The sequence below is a fragment of the Canis aureus genome, chromosome 1, assembly GCF_053574225.1.
Source record: "Canis aureus isolate CA01 chromosome 1, VMU_Caureus_v.1.0, whole genome shotgun sequence".
NCBI lineage: Eukaryota > Metazoa > Chordata > Mammalia > Carnivora > Canidae > Canis > Canis aureus.
The window spans coordinates 72107362-72125577 of NC_135611.1; the positions used below are offsets into that span (position 1 = coordinate 72107362).

Consider the following 18216-nt stretch of genomic DNA (forward strand, 5'->3'; position numbering starts at 1 on the left):
CAACTGCTTACTTTCACTCAGATTGTACTGGGTGTTTGAAACTAACTGGTGTGTCCTCAGCTCCTGTTTACTTTCTGTATATATAAAAGGACAGCTTTGAACTGAAAGAGAAAAGGCAAATAATATGCATATGGCTTCCATCCAGCCTTTTCTTCTTGTCTTTAGTAGGGAGCCTCTTAAGTATTTTACATCTTACCAAAAGTTTAACTCTATAAATCTCTATTTTTCTCCCTTCTCAGTGACTTATTTTTGTAACTCATGTTATACATGTTGTTGGGTTTGCTTTGTAGTTAGTAATGTTTCAAAGCTACTTTGTTAACTTGCTATGAATTTTTCCAGTTTGAAAATAGTAGATGGAGTCTCATGCAGGAATAGCAGTTCTCAGCCTGCATGACTTAGTGTGTTGCCTGTAGTCCTTTTTTGAGGATCATGAGGCAACTCTGAGCTTACAGGGAGAAAGTACCATGATCTACAAGAAAAGGGTGGGGGGATCCCTGGGTGGCGCAGCGGTTTGGCGCCTGCCTTTGGCCCAGGGCGCGATCCTGGAGACCCGGGATCGAATCCCACGTTGGGCTCCCGGTGCATGGAGTCTGCTTCTCCCTCTGCCTGTGTCTCTGCCTCTCTCTCTCTCTATCATAAATAAATAAAAATTAAAAAAAAAAAAAAAAAAAAAAGGAAAAGAAAAGGGTGCATACCAGATCCAGGGTAGAATTCTCCCTGGGAGGAAGGACAGCTGTAGAACTGGTGGGGGAAGGGAGAGATGGTATAGAAGGCTTCCTCTGTGTTTCTAATGCTTGTTAAATGTGATGGTGGGTGAAAATTGTCATATTATTTTATATCTTTCTGAATATGTGAAACAGTTTATGATAAAATTAAAATGATGTCATCCACCCTGGGCATTACTGGTAAGTTTATTGCCTGGTTTGGTGAGGCCTGCCCTTGACTGAGGCAATACAGCCTCTTCCCTTCATGGTCCTCCAAGTATTTGTGTATGGACTCAAACATTTAGATGTGGATATACAAGTTCATTTTATCACATAATGTGTACTTACTAAATGCAGTGCAGGACTTAAAAAAAATAATAAATTGGGTATTTCCCTGTGAATATATAAAAACCACTGGGTTGTATACTTTAAGGAATAAATTTTATAGTTTATGAATTATATCTCAATAAAGCTGCTGTTAACAAATAAAATGTTTCCAAATATAGCACGGTTTCAAAAAGTATTTTTTCCTGATTATAAAAGTAGTACACATATACACATAGGAAACTGGAAAATGTACTAAAGTAGAAAGAATATATATACCCCTAATAGCACCATCCCAGAGACTGTTAACATTTGATGATGGTTTCTTCCATTACCTTTTCATTTCCATGTATAGATTATTTTTATATTGATGAGATTGTTTCTGTATATTAAAATTTGCATCTTCCTGGAGCACCTGGGTGGCTCAGTCAAGTAAGTGGTTGCCTTCAGGTCAGATCAAGCTGACATCGACATCGGGCTCCTTTCTTAGCAGGGAGCCTGTTCTCCCTCTCCCTCTGCCTGCCACTCCCCCTGCTTATCTTCTCTCTCTGCCAAATAATATATAAAATCTTTAAAATAAAATTTGCATCTTCTTTTAAATAAAATTTGCATAACCATTGAAAATGTTCTCATAAATTCCTTATAAACATTTTAATGGCTTACAAGATGAGCCACTGTATGAGTATTATAAATTAATCAGTTCCTGCTGTTAGACGTTTTTTGCTATGAGAAATAACATTATAGCGAATGTCTTTGAGTATAATTCCCATCATCATATTTGGATTTATTTCCTTAAATGTATACCAGATACGTTAAAAGTTCTGAATGCTTTTAAAAATCTTTAATATGTATTTTCTTTTTTTTTTTTTAAAGATTTATTTATTTATTCATTCAGAGAGAGCGAGAGAGAGGCAGAGACACAGGCAGAGGGAAAAGCAGGCTCCATGCAGGAAGCCCGATGTGGGACTCGATCCTGGGTCTCCAGGATCACACCCCAGGCTGCAGGCAGCGCTAAACCGCTGCGCCACCGGGGCTGCCCTTAATATGTATTTTCAAATTGCTCTCTATAAGGCAGACCTCTACTAAACTATAAGACACCTTTGTTCAGGTTCTAAACCCCTGGGCAGACATAGCTCTGTCAATCCAAGCTTGGGGTGGGTAATGGGCTTGTGTTACACCCACTCTTATTCTCTGAAGGTGCCTCAATGTAGTTCACAGCAGCAGGATGTATGAATATCCATTTATATTTTAATAGCTCACACAGTGTACCTGTGTCAGAGAACCCAGACTAGCATTCTGTATTTAGATCTCTAAAAATCTTTAATTCATTAAGTGAAAAATGGTATGTTGATATTTAAATTTACCCTTTGAGGTGAACATTTATTGGTGTTTGTGCATTTATTTGTATTTTCTCTTATGAATTATCTGTTCATACTCAGTTTTTATCATATGATACTTTGCACATTAATTTGATTACTTATGATCTGTTATTATTTATTAATACCTTTCCTAGTTTGTGCTTATATTATTTTATTAAAACACAAAGTTTTATTTGTATTTAGAACAACTAATGATTTGCTCTCTTAATTTTCACTTTACCTTTGTAAAGGCTCTTCCCCATTCAGACACCTGAAAAGTACTCATGTTTTCTTCTTGTTTATTGTTTCATTTTTACATTGATTGCTTTAATTTAAATTAAATCCAAGTATACTTTGACAAATAACAAAGTATAAATCTAATTTTTTTCAAATAGTGTTCCCATGGCACTTTTTTTTTTTTTAAGATTTCATTTATTTATTAGAGAGAGTAAGCAAAGGCAGAGGAAGAGGAAGAAGACGACTCTCCCGCTGAGCAGGGAGCCCAATGTGGGGTTCTATCCCAGGACCCTGGGATTATGACCTGAGCCTGAAACCAGACGCTTAACCAGCTGAGCCACCCAAGTGCCACCCCTGTAGTACCATTTATTGCATTATCTTACCCTAGTAATTTGTGGTGTGTTCCTTCTCATGTGTTAAATATTATAGCTCCTTGGATAAAAATATTTTGGTGAATTTATTTATTTTTTTTAAACTTTTATTTATTTATGATAGTCACAGAGAGAGAGAGAGAGAGGCAGAGACACAGGCAGAGGGAGAAGCAGGCTCCATGCACCGGGAGCCCGACGTGGGATTCGATCCCGGGTCTCCAGGATCGCGCCCTGGGCCAAAGGCAGGCGCCAAACCGCTGCGCCACCCAGGGATCCCTATTTTGGTGAATTTAAAAACAAAAAATCACATTCTTAATATGGTTAAAGCATTGTTCATGTGTTATATATTTTTTGCTTCATTGTTAACATTTGTTTAAATTGACCTATTTTTAATGTGATAATTTTAATGCTAACATTTCTTTTTTTAAAATTTTAATGCTAATTTATTTCTTTTTTCTTTTTCAGTTTATGTGAGTGAATGCACATGAACTGGGTATTGGGACAAAATAAGATTACCCATTTCGTAGAGATGAGCACATTTACAGATGACCTGGGCTCTAGGCATTATACATAATAGGCCCTTGCACTCCCTCTTTTTTTTTTTTTTTTAAGATTTTATTTATTTTTTCATGAGAGACACAGAGAGAGAGAGAGAGAGAGAGAGAGAGAGAGAGAGAGAGAATGAGAGGCAGAGATACAGGCAGAGGGAGAAACAGGCTGCATGCAGGGAGCCCGATGTGGGACTTGATCCCTGGTCTACAGGATCACACCCTGGGCTGAAGGCGGCGCTAAACCGCTGAGCCACCCGGGCTGCCCTCCACTCACTTTAAATTTTTCTGTTTATACCCGGGCTGCCTTGCACTCACTTTTAATAAATTTTTCTGTTAATGTCTTTAAGGGGTTGTTATCTCAGATACTTTCGGCATTCAGATTTGATACAAAAGAAGTTGATCTTTTTATTCAAAGTCTTGGATATACACCTGAAGATTACTGTCCTGGTTTGCTTAAAAATGTAAGTATTTTTAATTTATTAGTATTGAAAGTTTTGTTGCTTGATGTACCGTTAGCAAAAAGGGTAAATGGAAATATTTCACTTTTCCAGGAGAGATGTTTAACTTTTCTCGGTTTATCTCTTCTTACCTTGGGCAGACTTACAGTCATGTAAGGAAGAAATGTGAGGTGGGAGATTATGATAAAAAAGGAAAGAATTTAGGAGAGGTTATTCTAAATCAACCAACCCTTCTTGTCTCCTAACAGATTTCATTTATTCTCTCAAAGATTTTTGGGAGAAGAGATTGCCTTAACCAGTGTAAATACATTCTTTTACTGTTGCACAAATTTTGTATTTAAAATAACCTGATAGGAATTTTATTTTAAAGCAAAATAACAATGTTATTTCATTTAACAATAAAACAAGTAACAATGTTGTAAATAGTATTATGTATTTACATCTTAGTATTAAAACTATGTTTTCTTCTGCCTGGAGTTTTAGCCAAATTCAAGAAATTTTAATTTATGATCTTCAAAGTAATGTTATGAGATTTTTAATGTCTGTTAACTATTCTGGTCTTTTAGATACTTTATATGTAAATAGCATTTTTGAAAGATAAAGAACTAAATTAGGAAAGAAAATAAGCTAACTTTAATGTGGTTTTATTTTTAGCAGGTTTGATTTTCTTAGGAACTAATGATATCTGTTGTTCATTTGCTTAAATTGGAATGCAGAATAACAGACATTAAGAATAAACTCCAAGTTATTAGTAAATGTGACTTGGCACTGCTTTCTTTTCATTTTGACAAAGTAAAACAAGGAGAGGACGGGTAGGGGAAGGGTGGGAATCTCAACGGAAATATCACTCACACCAAGAAAAATAGAACTGATGTAATCCTGTTTTGCAGTGTGAGTTAACCTGCAACTGATTTTGTTTTACAGATGGTTTTATCATTAGTGTCTGAACTCCGAGAGAATCATCTTAATGGATTTAACACTCAAAGGCGGTAGGTGTTAAACTAAACATCCCCCTTCTTAAGTTTCAAAATGTATCAGTTTGGTTATGAGAGAAAAATTTTATAATTCTTAGGAAATGCCTGTTCATAGTTAGGGTTATATTCTGTGTGGAGAGATTATTTATACACAGCAAATTGGTGAGTTTTACGAAATTTTCTTTTTTTAATCACTAGTCTTTCAATTTTTATAGAGCAGTAAATCATGCACTGTCTCTTGTGACCCATTGAATAAAAAACCCTATGTATACAGTAGGGAACACAAAGGAAGGGCTCAGCCAGAGTGTATGTATGCATGCACACATTAAAAATACACAGACAGTATTTACAAGGCAACAGATATTTGATGTGAACATATGACTTATTTTAAGAAATATAATATTCCAAAATCTAAACAAATCAAATAGATTCAGACAAATTAAAAGGCAATTAATCACATTTGCAAAATGTTCTCATTATGTGAGAGAATTCAAAATTTTCTTCAGTGGTGAGTATATAATTTCTTTAAAAAAGATTGTACTTATTCATTTGAGAGAGAGAGAGAACATGAGAAGGGGGAAGGACAGAAGGAAAAGTTGAAGCAGACGCCCCACTGAACTGAGAGCCCAATGTGGGACTCCTTCCCAGGTCCTGAGACCATGACCTGAGCTGAAGGCAGACATTTAACCTACTGAGCCACCCACGTGTCCCAGTGAGCATTTCATTTTTAACAAATTATTAACTAAGAGAGTTTGGGGACAAGGGACTTTTGTCCTTGTTTTTTGCTTTTTGTTTGCTTTTGTAAAGCTATTGTCAATTAAAGTTCTATCAGAACTAGCCTTTGCCTTCAACTTATAGGATCCTTTGCATCTGAACTTTAAAATATAAAACTCTTCTAAAAAAAACACTGGAGAAAATCTTCATGACATTGGATTTGGCAGTGATTTTTTTTTATATGACACCATTAGCACAAGCAACAAAGGAAAAATAGATAAATTGGACTTCATTAAAATTATGAATTTTTATGAGTTATAGGATACCACCAAGAAAGCAAAGACAGCCTACTGACTTGGTGAAAACATTTGCAAGTCATGTATCCAATAAGAGATTAATAGTGAAAGAACTGAAACTCAACAACAAAAAACTCAATTCAAAAATGGGCAAGAGAGTTGTTTATACATGTTTCCAAAGATGATGTGCACCTGGCCAGTAAACACATGAAACAGTTGTCAACATCACCAGTTATTAGGGAAATGCAAATCAAAACCACAGTGGGGTTATCACATCACACATATGAGGATGATCTAGAATTTAAAAGACAAGCAAAAATGGGACATAATAAATGCTGGCAGGTAAGTTAAGAAAGTAGAACTCTTGTGCATTGTTGGTGGAAATGTAACAAACTATAGAAATGATTCCTAAAAGGATAGTCTTGCTGTTAAGGATAGTCTTGCCTCTCTCTGTGTTTCTCATGAATAAATAAATAAAAATTTTTTAAGAGATTTTATTTATTCATGAGAGAGAGAGAGAGGCAGAGGGAGGAGCAGGCTCCATGCAAGGAACCTGATGTGGAACTTGATCCCAGGACTCCAGGATCACACCCTGGGCCGAAGGCAGATGCCAAGCTGCTGAGCCACCCAGGGATCCCCAAATAAAATCTTTTTAAAAAATGGGTCCATAGTATATTAGGGCTTAGGGATAATGAAAAGCTTTGAGTATAGACTGTGGAGATGGTTCACAGCATGTGAATGTGTTTAATGCCACTACATTGTTACCAAGGACAAGTGATTAAGATAATAGCAGTTATATATTTTACCACAATAAAAAAATTAAGAAAAAAACCCAAACATGATATTAACAGTATATTCCCTCCGATGATTAAAATTTATTTATTTTTTAAAGATGAATTTATTTATTCATGAGAGACACAGAGGCAGAGACATTGGCAGAGGGAGAAGCAGGAAATGACTAAAATTTTAAACATTTATATCAACCTGTGTTGGAGAAGATATGGAACCACTGGATCTTTCATCTGCTGTGAGAATGTAAAGTAGTATCACCACTTTGGTAAATAGTGTAGCAGTTTTATAAAGTTAGACACACACTTATCATATGACCCACCAACTCCATTCTTGAGTATTCATGACAAGTGAAAAACTTAGGTTGTCAGTAACAAGACAAGTAACCCAGTTAAAAAATAGGCAAAATATTGGAAAATATCATTAAAAAAATCTATACAAATGGCTAATAAGGACATGAATACTTGTATACAGATGTTCATAGCAGCATTATTCATTATAAACTAAAAGTGGAAGTAACTAAAAATATCCATCAACTCATGAATGGATAAACGAAATATGTTATGTCTATACAGTAGAATACTATACCTTACTAAGGAAGGAATGATCTACTGATTCATGTTGCAACATGTATGAACCTCAAAAACATTATGCTTAGTGAAAGAAGACAGTCGCAGAAGACCATATATTATATGATTCCATTCTTATAAAATGTTCAGAATAGGTAAATCTATAGAGACAGAGTAAATTAGCTGTGGCCTAGGGCTGAAGATAGGAACAAAGATTGGCTGCAAATGAGCTCAGAAGATCTTGAGTTGATGGAAATGTCCTAAAAGTAGATCATTAGTGGTAATGGTTGTCCAACTCAGTCATTTATTAAAAAAATCTTTGAATTGAACATTTCAGACAGGTGCATTTTGTGGTATATAAACTATACCTAAAAAGTATTAAGAAGAGTCCTTTAGGGGAGCATGGAAAGCATTTATAATCATTTACTTACAGGTGAGATAGAGACTTTGGTTTTTCCTTGAGGTGAATGTTGAATAATAGAATTAGAAATTTATTAAAAAGGACTTAAAACATTAGTAGGATACAATGTATATGTACACCATACACCAACATCTCAAACTATGTCAAGTTGATGATTTTATTTTAAACTTAACCGAGAATAAATAACCACCAAACACTATTAACAATTGGAAAACATCAGCCAGAGAATTGGAAGATATTTGCAACCTATAAAATAGACAAAAGATTAGAATGAGAAGTATATAAATGCCTCCTGCAAATAAATCATAAAGAGACCAACACTCCAGTACAGAAATGGTACAAGAAATATAAGCAAGTTATTACTAGAAGAAGAAAACAGAATAATAAATTTTAAAAATTCTTTAAGAATGATGTCAGCAAGACAGTAAGTAGAACAGAAAGTCTCAGTTCTTGTTTCTGTACAGAGACACTGATTTAATAGTATATGACCTGGGCAGCCCTGGTGGCGCAGTGGTTTAGCGCCGCCTGCAGCCCGAGTTGTGATCCTGGAGACCGGGGATCGAGTCCCGCATCAGGCTCCCTGCATGCAGCCTGCTTCTCCCTCTGCCTGTGTCTCTGCCTCTTCTCTCTCTCTCTCATAAATAAAATTAAAAAAAAAAAAGTATATGACCCAAAGAGCCTTTATAAGAACTCCAGAAACCAATTAAGTTATAATACCCTAGGCAAGCTCAAAGTCAAAAACAGCATATTGAAATGGATAAGAAAGCCATTTCACATCAACCACAGTAGCCCTTCCCCTAAGCTGGCTCAGCGTTGTGGGATTGGGAGGAAAATTGTAGCTTACAGCCTCTCTCTTGAGGGGGAAAGAAAAGAATGGAATATGTTCAGTGTTCCTGCTTTTTTGGGGAGGCTACATGAGGGACTGGTGTTTCACTTGCTTGACTGACTACTGATGGGGGAACCAGCAGACTTTCAATGCCTGTTCACTGCAGGACATTAGAGAGCCCTCAGCTGCTTTTTGCAGCACCAGAGAACTGGCAGTGCTACAGACAGAGGTAGGCTCCGGGAGAAAACACCCAACTCACAGCTTCTCTCAAGGTGGGGTAGGGGGTGGGAAAGAAGAGTGGAATGTGTATCTTATCTTCTGAAGGAAGCTTCTAGTTTCTGAAGGAGCTACCTTAAGGATTGATTTCGATTTTCCTTGACCTGAAGCAATAGCAGAACCAGCATACTTTGGAGGTCAGAAGGTTGCTGAGAATAAGAGCCTAGTGGCTTTTGGTAGCACAAGAGAACCTGCAGTACCACCGACAAACACCAGAGGGAGGAAGAGATTGCAAACTCCTGAAAAACTGTCAATCTCTCTGAGAAATTACATAAACAATCCTGGAGAAGACACATCCCCAGAAAAGGTTCAAAGGAGATTCTCTCACCAGGTTGATTAGTGAAAGTCTACCCATGTACAAAGGAAGTCCATTAAAGACTGGGAGAAGTAGCTATTTCTTCATCTGCACAAAGCACAACAAAAGATAACATGACAAAGAAACAGGAAAACATGGCCCAATCAAAGGAACAAAATTAATTTGCACAAACCTACCCTAAAGAAGTGGAGAGCTACAACTAACTACCTGGCAAAGAATTAAAAATAATCATCCTAAAGGAGCTCAATGTACTACAATAGAATACAGATATAAACAACTAAATGAAATCAGAAAAATGATGCATAAACAAAATGAGAGTATCAACAGATAGCAGTTATAAAAAATAGATATTATGGAGCTGAAGAATACAATAACTGAATTGAAAAATTCAGTAAAGAAATTCAACAGTAGACTTAGTTAAGCAGTTAACTTGAAGACACGCCACTTGAAATTATCGAATCAATTAGGAAGAATGAAGAAAAGTTAATTAAGCCTAAGAGTTTATGAGACATCATCAAGTGGACCAATTATATGTATTGTGGGAGTCACAGAAGGAGTGAGAGAGAAAGGGACAGAGAACTTAGCAAATCTAAGGAAGGAATTGGACATCCAAATTCAAGAAGCTCAAAGAACTCCCAACAAGAATGAATCCAAAAGGACCTACAGCAAGACATGTTGTAATCAAACTATCAAGGGACAGAGAACATTGACAGCAACAAGAAAGAATACAGTGAATACAATCCCTACAAGAAAGCTATCCAGATTATCAGTGGATTACTCAACAGAAACATTAAGGCCAGAAGGCAATGAAGTGAGATATTCAAAAGTGCTAAAACAAAAACCTGCGAACCAAGATTATTATATTCTGCAAAATGTCCCTCAAAAATGAAGGAGAGATTAAGACTTTCCCAGATAAACAGAAGCTGAGGGAGTTCATCACCACTAGATCAGCCTTATAAGAATTGTCGAAGGGAGTTTTTCAAGTTGAAACAAAAGGACTTTAGGCAACAACCCAGGAGCATACTGAAATATAAAACTCTGGTAAAGATAAATATATAAACGAATGCAAAATTCAGTATTACTGTAATGGTGGTACATATATTACTTTTAAATCTAGTACAAAAGTTAGACAATAAAAGCATAAGAAAGAACTATAACCATAAAATTATGTCAATGGGTACAAAACAAAGAGGTATAAATTATGACATCATAACATAAAGCATGGGCAGGAGATAGATATAAAGGAGTACAGTTTTTTTTATGTAACTGAAGTTATCATCAGTTTAAAATAGATTGTTATAGGAGCACCTGGGTGGCTCAATTGGTTAAGCATCTGACTTTGACTCAGGTCATGATCCCAGGGTCCTAAGATTGAGCCCCATGTCAGGCTCTCTGCTTACTGGGGAGCCTGCTTCTCCCTCTCCCTCTGCCTGCCACTCCCCCTGCTTGTGCATGCCTGCTCGCTCTCTCTGTCAAATGAATAAATAAAATCTTAAAAAAAAATAGTTTGTTATAACCATAAGATATTTTATATAATCTCCATGGTAGCAACATTTTAGATGTAAGGATATACAGAAACTGAAAAGGGAAAAGATGGAAGAAGATAGTACATGCAGATGTTAATCACAAAAAAACAGACATGGCTCTACTTCTGTAGAATATGTTAAATCAAAAACTGTTACAAGAGACAAAGACCTTACATAATGATAAACAGATCACTTCACCAGTAGGATACAGTAGTTTATAAATATCTGTACACCTAACAGCAGAGTCATCAAAATATATGAAGCAAGCATTGATAGGATTAAAGGGAGAAATGGAAAGTAACACAATAATCCCATGAGATTTTAATACCTCACTCTCAATAATGTCTAGATCAACCAGACCAAAGATCAGCAAGGAAACAGAACATTTAAAAAAAGAACAACTGAACCCTATAGATACATACAGAATGCTCTATACAGTAACAGCAAAATACATTCTTCTCAAGCACACACACAACATCCTCCAGATAGATCATGTTAGGTTACAAAAAAGTCCTAACAGATGTAAGATTAAAAGTTTACCAAGGACTTTTCCAGCCACAAAGGTATGAAATTAGAAATTGTTAGTAAGAGGAAAACTGGAAAATTCACAAACACATGCAAATTATATGAAACACTCTTGAACAACCGATGGGCCAGAGAAGAAATCACAAGAGAAATCAGAAAATATGTTAATATAAATAAAAATGAAAATACAGTATACCAAAAAGTATAGGATGAGAGAAAACTAATATTAAGAGGAAAGGATATAGCAGTAAACATGTTCTTTAAACATGTTTAAAGATCTGAAATCAGCAACCTAATTTTATACCTCAAGGCACTAGAAAAAGAATAAACTAAACCCAAAGATAGCAAAAGGAATTGAAATAATAAAGTTTACAACAGAAATGAACTGGAGAGAGAATAGAAAAAAAAGGAATTACATTTTTCAAAAGATCAAGAAAATTGATAGACCCTTAACTAGACTAAGAAAATGAGTGAGAAGACTCAACAAGTGTCAAAAATGAGAGAGAAGACATTACAACTTGTGGCAGAGAAATAAAAAGAATAAGAGACTGTGGAGGAGGAGTTAAGATGGCAGAGAAGTAGGAAATTGTAAACTTGTCTTTGGAATTTAGCTAGATAGTTATCAGATCACTCTGAACACCTGTGAAATCAACTGGAGATCTGAGAAAAGAAATGCTGCAATTCTACAAATAGAAAAGCGACTATTTTTTGGAAAGTAGAAGGCACAGAGATGTGACTCCAGGGTGATATATAGGAGGATATAGTGGAGGGGAGGGAGCTGGCTTAAGGAGGCAAAGTGTAATAAGCAGTGGAGCTCAAAATCAGAACTTTTAGAAGTCTGCTAGTAGGGGACATCTCTGGCTGAAAGGTGCTCAGGTAGCGAAGCAAGGTGGAATCCCAGGTGGGTCAGTGTGATCTCAGGGTCCTCAGGATCACAAGAAGAATGGGGGTGTCTGAGGGTAGCAGAGTTCTCAGGCATTGGAGCAGGGAAGCTGGCTGAAAACAGCACATCTAGGTATGGGCTTTTTACTCCGTGTTGCCATAAACCACAAACTGCTGCATGATTGGGCCGCACTCTCCTGGCAGGGCCCAGCAAGAGCAGAAGTGTGGCAAAACCCACCCCCCACCTCCCTGAGGAGGAATAGCATGGGTCCCCACGTGGCAGAAGTCCATAAAATTTGGAAACTGAAACTCAGTCGAGTGCCTGAGATAAAAATGCTCAGTCATAGGCTGGGTGAACACAGAGTTATGATAGAAACCAGGGAGACAAGAGTGATGGACTACTTCACTGTGAGGACTCATTGAAGAGTGAGCCTCAGACTTTCAGCTCTGGGACTAGAGAGTGGGGAATCGCCATATTCATCAAGCCCATGGGTGCTGAAAGTTTCCAGGGAGGAAAACAACACCACTTAGTGCAACCTAGAGCTGCTTACACTGAGCCTGGCCCCGTGGCAAGAAAGGCACATGTCCACAAGTGCAGGGGCACCTGAGAATCACCCTAATAGGCCCCTCCCCAAGAAGGCCAGCAGAAACAATTAGCTGGCACCAAGTTTACTCATCATAGAGACCTGCAAGGCTTTAGCTCTTGGGGAAAACAGTATATAGCATTTGTGGGCTTTTTAAAATTCTTATTTTGTTTTGTTTTTGTTTTCTTTTGGTTTGCTTTATTCTTTTTCTGTTGTTACTGTTGTCTTCTCTCTCTTTCTTCTGTTCCTTACTGGACAAAATGATGAGATGGAGAAATTCACCCCAAAAGAAAGAACAGGAGGTAGTATTCACTGCCAAAGATTTAATCAATATGGATATAAGTAAGATGTCTGAATTAGAATTTAAAAGAATGATTACAAAGTTACTAGCTGGGCTTGGAAAAGCCTAGAAGGCACTAGAGAATCCCTTACTATAGAAATAAATAAAATTTCAGTCAGACTGAAATAAAAAATGCTGTTACTGAAATGCAGTCCCAAATGAAGGCTCTAAAAGTGAGGATAGGGATCCCTGGGTGGCTCAGCAGTTTAGCACTGCCTTTGGCCCAGAGCGCGATCCTGGGGTCCCGGGATCGAGTCCCACGTTGGGCTCCCGGCATGAGCCTGCTTCTCCCTCCTCCTGTGTCTCTGCCTCTTTCTCTCTCTATGTCTATCATAAATAAATAAATATTTTAAAAAAATAAAAAAATAAAAGTGAGGATAAATGAGGAAGAAGAGAAAGTGACACAGAAGATAAAATGATGGAAAATAAAGAAACTGAAAAGAATAGAGAAGGACAACTTCTGGGTCACGAAGAGAGACTGAGAGCTCAGCGATTCCATAAAGTGAAGTAATATCTGGATAACAGAGGGTTCCGGAAGATAAAGAGAGGGAGGGAGGGGCAGAAGGTTTATTTGAACAAATTATAGATGAGAATTTCCCTAATCTGGGGAAGGAAACAGGCATTCAAGTCCATAAGGCACAGAGAATCCCCCTCAAAATCAGTAACAACAGACCAGCACCTTGATACATAATTTTGAAGTTTGCAAATTTCAAATATAAAGAGAAAATCCTGAAAGCAGCTCAGGACACGAGGTCCTTAACCTATAAGGATAGACACATAAGGCTGGCAGCAGACTTGTCTGTCCACAGAGACCTGACAGGCCAGAAAGAACTGGCATGATATATTCAGGTGCTAAATGGCAAAAATAGGTAGTTAATAATACTTTATCCAGCAGGGCTGTCATTCAGAATAGAAGGAGAGACATAGAGGGTTTGCAGGATAAACAAAAACTAAAGGAATTTTTGAATACTAAACCAGAATTGCAAGAAATATTAAAGGATATCCCTTTGAGAGAAGAGAGAGCACAAAAGTAACAAAGACCAGAAAGGAACAATCTATCGAAATAGCAACATTATAGGTAATACAACGGAAGTAAATTTATATCCTTCAAAAATTACTCTGAATATAAATGAGCTAAATGCTCCAATCAAAAGACATAGGATATCACAATGGATTTAAAAAAACAAAAGAAAACAAAATAAAAACAAGATCCATCAATATGCCATTTACAAGAGACTCATTTTAGGCCCAAAGACACTTACAGATTGAAAGTGAGGGGGGTGGAGAACCATTTGTCATGCCAGTAGACATCAAAAGAAAGCTAGAGTAGCAGTCCTTCTATCAAACTAACTTTTAAACCAAAGAGTGTAATAAAAGATGAAGTAGGACATTTTATCATAATAAAAGGATCTATCCAACAAGAAGAGTAATAATTGTGAATATTTATGCCCCTAACTAGGGAGCAGCCAAACAAACCAGGTAATTAACAAAGTTAAAGGAACTCATTGATAATAATACAGTAATAGTGAGAGACTTTAATACCCCACTCATAGCAATGGACAGATCATCTAGGCAGAAGATCAACAAGGAAACTTTATCCTAAAGCAGCAGAATACAATTCTTCTGGAGTGCGTATGGAACATACTCCAGAATAGACCACGTACTGGGTCACAAATCAGGTCTTAACTGGTACAAAAAGATTGAGATTATACCATGCATATTTTCAGAAACAGCACTTTAGAATTTGAACCCAATCATAAGAAAAATTTTGGAAGGACCACAAATACCTGGAGGTTAAAGAGCATCCTACTAAAGAATGAATAGGTCAACCAGGAAACTAAATAAGAATTTACAAATATACTTCTAAGCAAATGAAAAGGAAAACATGACAGTTCAAAACCTTTGGGATGCAGCAAAGACAGTCCTGCAAGGGAGTTTATAGCAATACAGGCCTTTCTCAAGAAATGAGAAGTCTCAAATATACAACCTAAACTTATACCTAAAGGAACTGGAAAAAGAACAGCAGGAGAAGAGAAATAATAAAGACTAGAGCAGAAATCAGTGATAGGGAAACCAGAAAAACAGTAGAACAGATGAATGAAACTATGGGCTGGTTCTTTTTTTTTTTAATTTTTTTAATTTTTTTAATTTTTAATTTTTAATTTTTTATTTTTTTTATGGGCTGGTTCTTTGAAAGAATTAATAAGATGGGTAACCCCTAGCCAGACTTACCAAAATGAAAAGAGAAAGGACCCCCCAAAAAATCATAAATGAAAGGGGAGATCACAACCAACATTGAAGAAATACAATTATAAGAGAATATTATGAGCAATTATATCCCAATAAATTAGGCAATCTGGAAGAAATGGATGCATTCCTAGAAACATATAAACTACCAAAATCGAAACAGGAAGAAATAGAAAACCTTGAACAGACCTATAACTAGCAAAGAAATAGAATCAGTAATCAAAAACCTCCCAAAAACTAAGAGTCTAGGGCTAGATAGCTTCCCAGGGGAATTCTACCGGCCAATTAAAGAAGAATTAATACCTTTTCTTCTGAAACTGTTTTAGAAAATAAGAAATGGAAGAAAAACTTACAAACTCTATGAGGCTAGCATTCCTTGATCACAAAACCAAAGACTCCATTAAAAAGGAGGATTACAGACCAATGTCCCTGATGAACATGGAGGTAAGCATTGTCACCAAGAAACTAGGCAATAGGATCCAACAGTATATTCAAAGAATTACTCACCACGACCAAGTGGGATTTATTCCTGGACTACAAGAGTGGCTGAACATTTGCAAATCAATGTGATATACCACATTAACAACAACAACAAAAAAAATGGACAAGAACCATATGATCTCAGTAGATGCAGAAAAAACATTTGACAAAATACAGCATCCTTTCTTGATTGACAACTCCGCAGTGTAGGGATATTGGGAACATACCTTAATATCATAAAAATCATATATGAAAAACCCACAGTGAACATCATACTCAACAGGGATAAATGAAGAGCTTTTCCCCTAAGGTCAGGAACATGACAGGGATGTCCACCCTTACCACTGTGTTTCAACATAGTACTGAAAGTCCTAGCTTCAGTAATCACACAGTAAAAAGAAAAAAAAGATAGCCACATTTTGGCAAAGAAGACCTAAAACTTTAACTCTTTGCAGACAACATGATACTCTATGTAGAAAACCCAAATGTCTCTGCCCAGAAATTGCTAGAACTGATACTGGAATTCAGCAAAGTCACAGCATATAAAATCAGTGTACATAAGTCATTTGCATTTTTATACACTAATAATGAGACAGAAGAAAGAGAAATCAAGGAACTGGTCCCATTTACAATTGCATTGAAAACCGTAAGATATCTAGGAATAAACCTAACTAAAGAGGTAAAAGATCTGTACTCTTGAAAACTATAGGACACTTATGAAAGAAATTGAGGAAGATGCAAAGACATGGAAAAAACATTCCATGCTCATGGATTGGAAGAACAAATATTGTTAAAATGTCTATGCTACCCAAAGCAATCTACACATTGAGTGCGCTTCCTATCAAAATACCGTGAACATTTTTCACAGAACTGGAACCAACAATTCTAAAATTTGTATGGAACCAGAAAAGACCCCGAGTAGCCAAAGGACTGTTAAAAAGAAAAACAAAGCTGAAGGCACCACAATTCCAGCTGTATTACAGAGCTGTAAAATCAGGGGCACCTGGGTGGCTCAGTGGTTGAGCATCTGCCTTTGGCTCAGGTTGTAATCCCCAGGGTCTTGGGATCGAGTCCCACATCAGGCTCCCTGAGTGAGCCTGCTTCTCCCTCTGCCTATGTCTCTGCCTCTCTCTCTCTGGCTCTCATGAATAAATAAATAAATCTTTTAAGAAAAAATGCAGAGCTGTGATCGTTAAGATAGTGTATGGTCCGGGCATAAAAACAGACACATAGATCAATGGAACAGAATAGAGAACCCAGAACTGGACCCTCAACTCTGTGGCCAACTAATCTTCCACAAAGCAAAAAAGAATATCCAATGGAAAAAAGTCTCTTCAACAAATGGTGTTGGGAAAACTGGACAGCCATATGCAGAAGAATGAAACTGGACCACTTCCTTACACCATATAGAAAAATAAACTCAAAATGGATGAAATACCTAAATGTGAGACCTAAGGAGAACACAGGTGGCAACCTCTTTGACCTAGGCCACAGCAACTTGCTAGACTCTCCAAAGGCAGGAGAAACAAAAGCAAAAATGAAGTATTGGGATTTCATGAAGATAAAAAGCTTTTGCACAGCAAAGGAAATAATGAATGAGACTAAAAGGCAATCTGCGGAATGGGAGAAGACATTTGTCAATATTTTATCAGATAAAGGGCTAGTGTCCAAAATTTATAGAGTTACTCAAACTCAACACTGAAAAAACTAAACTCTAGTCAAGAAATGGGCAGAAGACAAGAGCAGACATTTCTCCAAAGAAGACCTACAAATGGCCAACAGACACATGAAAAAATACTCAACATCACTCAGCGTCAGGGGAATACAAATTGAAACCACAGTGAGATACCACGTCACACCAATCAGAATGGCTAAAATGAGCAACTCAGGAAACAACAGATGTTGGTGAGGATTCAGAGAAAGGGGAACCCTTTTGTAGAAATGCAAGCTGGTGCAGCCACTCTGGAAAACAGTGTGGAGGTTCCTCAAGAAGTTAAAAATAGAGTTACCCTATGACCCAGCAATTGCACTACTAGGTATTCATCCAAAGAATACAAACAAAGTGATTGAAAGGGGTACATGCACCCTGTTGTTTATAGCAGCAATGTCCACAATAGTCAAACTATGAAAGAGCCCAGATTCCATTGGCAGATGAATGGATAAAGAAAAGGTGGTAAATGTATATACAATGGAATATTATTCAACTATCTAAAAGAATGAAATCTTGTCATTTGCAATGATGTGGATAGAACTAAAGGGTATTATGCTAAGTGAGGTAAGTCAGAGAAACACAAATACCATATGATTTCACTAGTGTGGGATTTAAGAAACAAAACAGATGAACATAAGGAATAGGAAAGAAAATTAAAATGAGACAAAACATGGAAGAAATCATAAGAGACTTAACTATAGGAAACATACTGAGGGTTGCTGGAGGGGAAGTGGATG

At 36.8% G+C, this 18216-nt stretch overlaps 1 protein-coding gene across 10 annotated transcripts in view; it reads left to right on the top strand.

Moving 5' to 3' along the window:
• Positions 1-18216, top strand: part of FANCC (FA complementation group C) — a 290345-nt gene that overhangs the window by 179386 nt on the left and 92743 nt on the right. For all 10 annotated transcript variants that reach the window (XM_077904513.1, XM_077904471.1, XM_077904481.1 and 7 more), the window contains 2 exons: positions 3893-4006; positions 4928-4992. In XM_077904513.1, the coding sequence (XP_077760639.1) occupies positions 3893-4006; positions 4928-4992 (179 nt within the window). The remainder of the gene's footprint in view (positions 1-3892; positions 4007-4927; positions 4993-18216) is intronic.